General features: G+C 26.2%; 1 protein-coding gene across 1 annotated transcript in view; it reads right to left on the bottom strand.

Moving 5' to 3' along the window:
* Window positions 1-57: 57 nt before the first annotated feature.
* The window catches only part of LOC106789245 (ATP-binding cassette sub-family G member 4-like), a 16,827-nt gene continuing 14,935 nt past the window's right edge, over window positions 58-1,949 (bottom strand). Inside the window, exons 10-13 of the mRNA XM_014753310.1 lie at window positions 1,748-1,916; window positions 1,308-1,564; window positions 1,050-1,183; window positions 58-571 (exon numbers count right to left, since the gene is read on the bottom strand). Coding sequence (XP_014608796.1) covers window positions 349-571; window positions 1,050-1,183; window positions 1,308-1,564; window positions 1,748-1,916 — 783 coding nt within the window. The 3' untranslated portion in view covers window positions 58-348. The remainder of the gene's footprint in view (window positions 572-1,049; window positions 1,184-1,307; window positions 1,565-1,747; window positions 1,917-1,949) is intronic.

The raw sequence follows: 1,949 nt of genomic DNA, 5'->3' as shown, positions 1-1,949 counted from the left end.
ATATATATAACTATATATGAATGATTCCAATGATATACATAATTATTAAATTTATGAACAAATATCTGTGTCGTTTTTTGTTCCCAACAATAAGTTATTTATGAAAACGATACATATTTATGAGACGTTGATAATATAATTATTGTGAGAAGATATAAGTTAAATTGATAATTAGAAAACTATTATTATATAATAAAAAAATCCTATCTAATGATTATGAAAAATGATTTGAAACATAAATGACGTGATTTATATTACGTCCATTTGAGTTCGTAAAGTATGGAGACACGGTGTTGTTTAACAAAATTAAATGAAAAAAAAATATATATATATATTTTCTCTAAATTTTTATCTCAAAGAAAAAATCTTCCATTTGAGTAGAAAATATGCACAAACACGTGTTATCAAGAGTATTATTAATAAAGCAATGACATCGTTCCAAAATTGATCGCCCTTCATTGATATGTCTGTTAAGAATTTATTAGGATATTTATAATGGCAATATAAAGGTTCCTCATTCTTCATGCAAGGTAAAACTGCACGATCCATTCCGTAAATAGCACCGACGAACCTAAAATAATCAAAATCATTTGCATAACTATTAGGGTAGAACATGTATACAACATGAACACAATAAACATAACCTATATAACGTATATATTATATATATTATATTTTATTATTATTATGTTATTAATATATATATTATATATGTTATAGATTATGTATGTATTCCAGATAATGCATGTAATGATCATGTATTTAATAGATTATCTGGTTATTCTATAGAATACCCAAAGAGTTTCGGTCAATCTATAAAACGTACTCCAATTGGCTGCGTTTAAAACACCGGGGGAGGGGAGAATTGTTTAATTTCCATAGCTTTTATAGGTTATTATAGATTAATTGAAATCTGTTTAAAGATATTGTTTTGAATTTCATGATGTGTTTCACTTACACGAGCTTAAAATAATTAAAGCATATATTATAGATTGACAATAACTTTTTAAAGCATTATATAGATTAACTGTATATATAAATATGCGTACCCTTCCAATCCATATCTCAAAAAACTGACATAACTACCCCATTTGAGATAATTTGGCAAATCTTTTAATGATACTCCGAATCCAGCAAACATCATCAAAGGTACCGATATAGTTGGTCCCACGAACGTACCGTTCTACAATTATTTATTATTACATTGATTATAATATTTTCCAACGCACAGTTTAATTAACAATTAATCATTTCGATGAATCATCATGTTAAACAAAAATTCAACTAATAAAAATACTTTAACTTACGACTACATTTAATACTGCACCAATCATCAGGCCAGTACCTTGAGCGATGAACGAAACTAATAAACTAATTGTAAAAAACATGGTGAACCTTTCGATTTCTAATGGCTGAGACGATATTGGATATATTATAACAGAAAATAGGAAACAACATATTGTTGATACTGGTATATCTAATAACGTAATTGTTATGTAAAATGCTTTTAAGCTGTACCATCTATTGAAATGTTCTTTAATGAGTTTATCAAGTTGCATTGGAACTGAAAATAAACAGATTATTACAATTAACTAATATTTAAGATATATATAATATTCTTAATTAAATAAAGTACATTTTCAAAAACAATCTACTATACAGTTTCAAAGCTGAAGTTTTAATATAATAAACGCTAGATTTTTGGATACACTCTAATATTTTGGATACTTTTAATATGAAAACTTACACGTCACTATAGTCAACATCATAGTAGTCATCATATGATGTATAAGTATAGAAAATAGGAGATTATAATTGTCCAATACTCTATCACCGTCATTTCCGCAACTAGTAAATACCATTCCAAGTAATAATCCTATCATTACGTTGACTACTATACGAAGATAAATCAACGTCTATAACGTATAAAAATTATTAATAAAAATATA

The sequence above is a fragment of the Polistes canadensis genome, unplaced genomic scaffold (genome assembly GCF_001313835.1).
Source record: "Polistes canadensis isolate GaletaPanama2010 unplaced genomic scaffold, ASM131383v1 scaffold_172, whole genome shotgun sequence".
Classification (NCBI taxonomy): Eukaryota; Metazoa; Arthropoda; class Insecta; order Hymenoptera; family Vespidae; genus Polistes; species Polistes canadensis.
The sequence above is the reverse complement of the archived record's forward strand: the minus strand, read 5'-3'. Positions and strand labels throughout refer to the sequence as shown.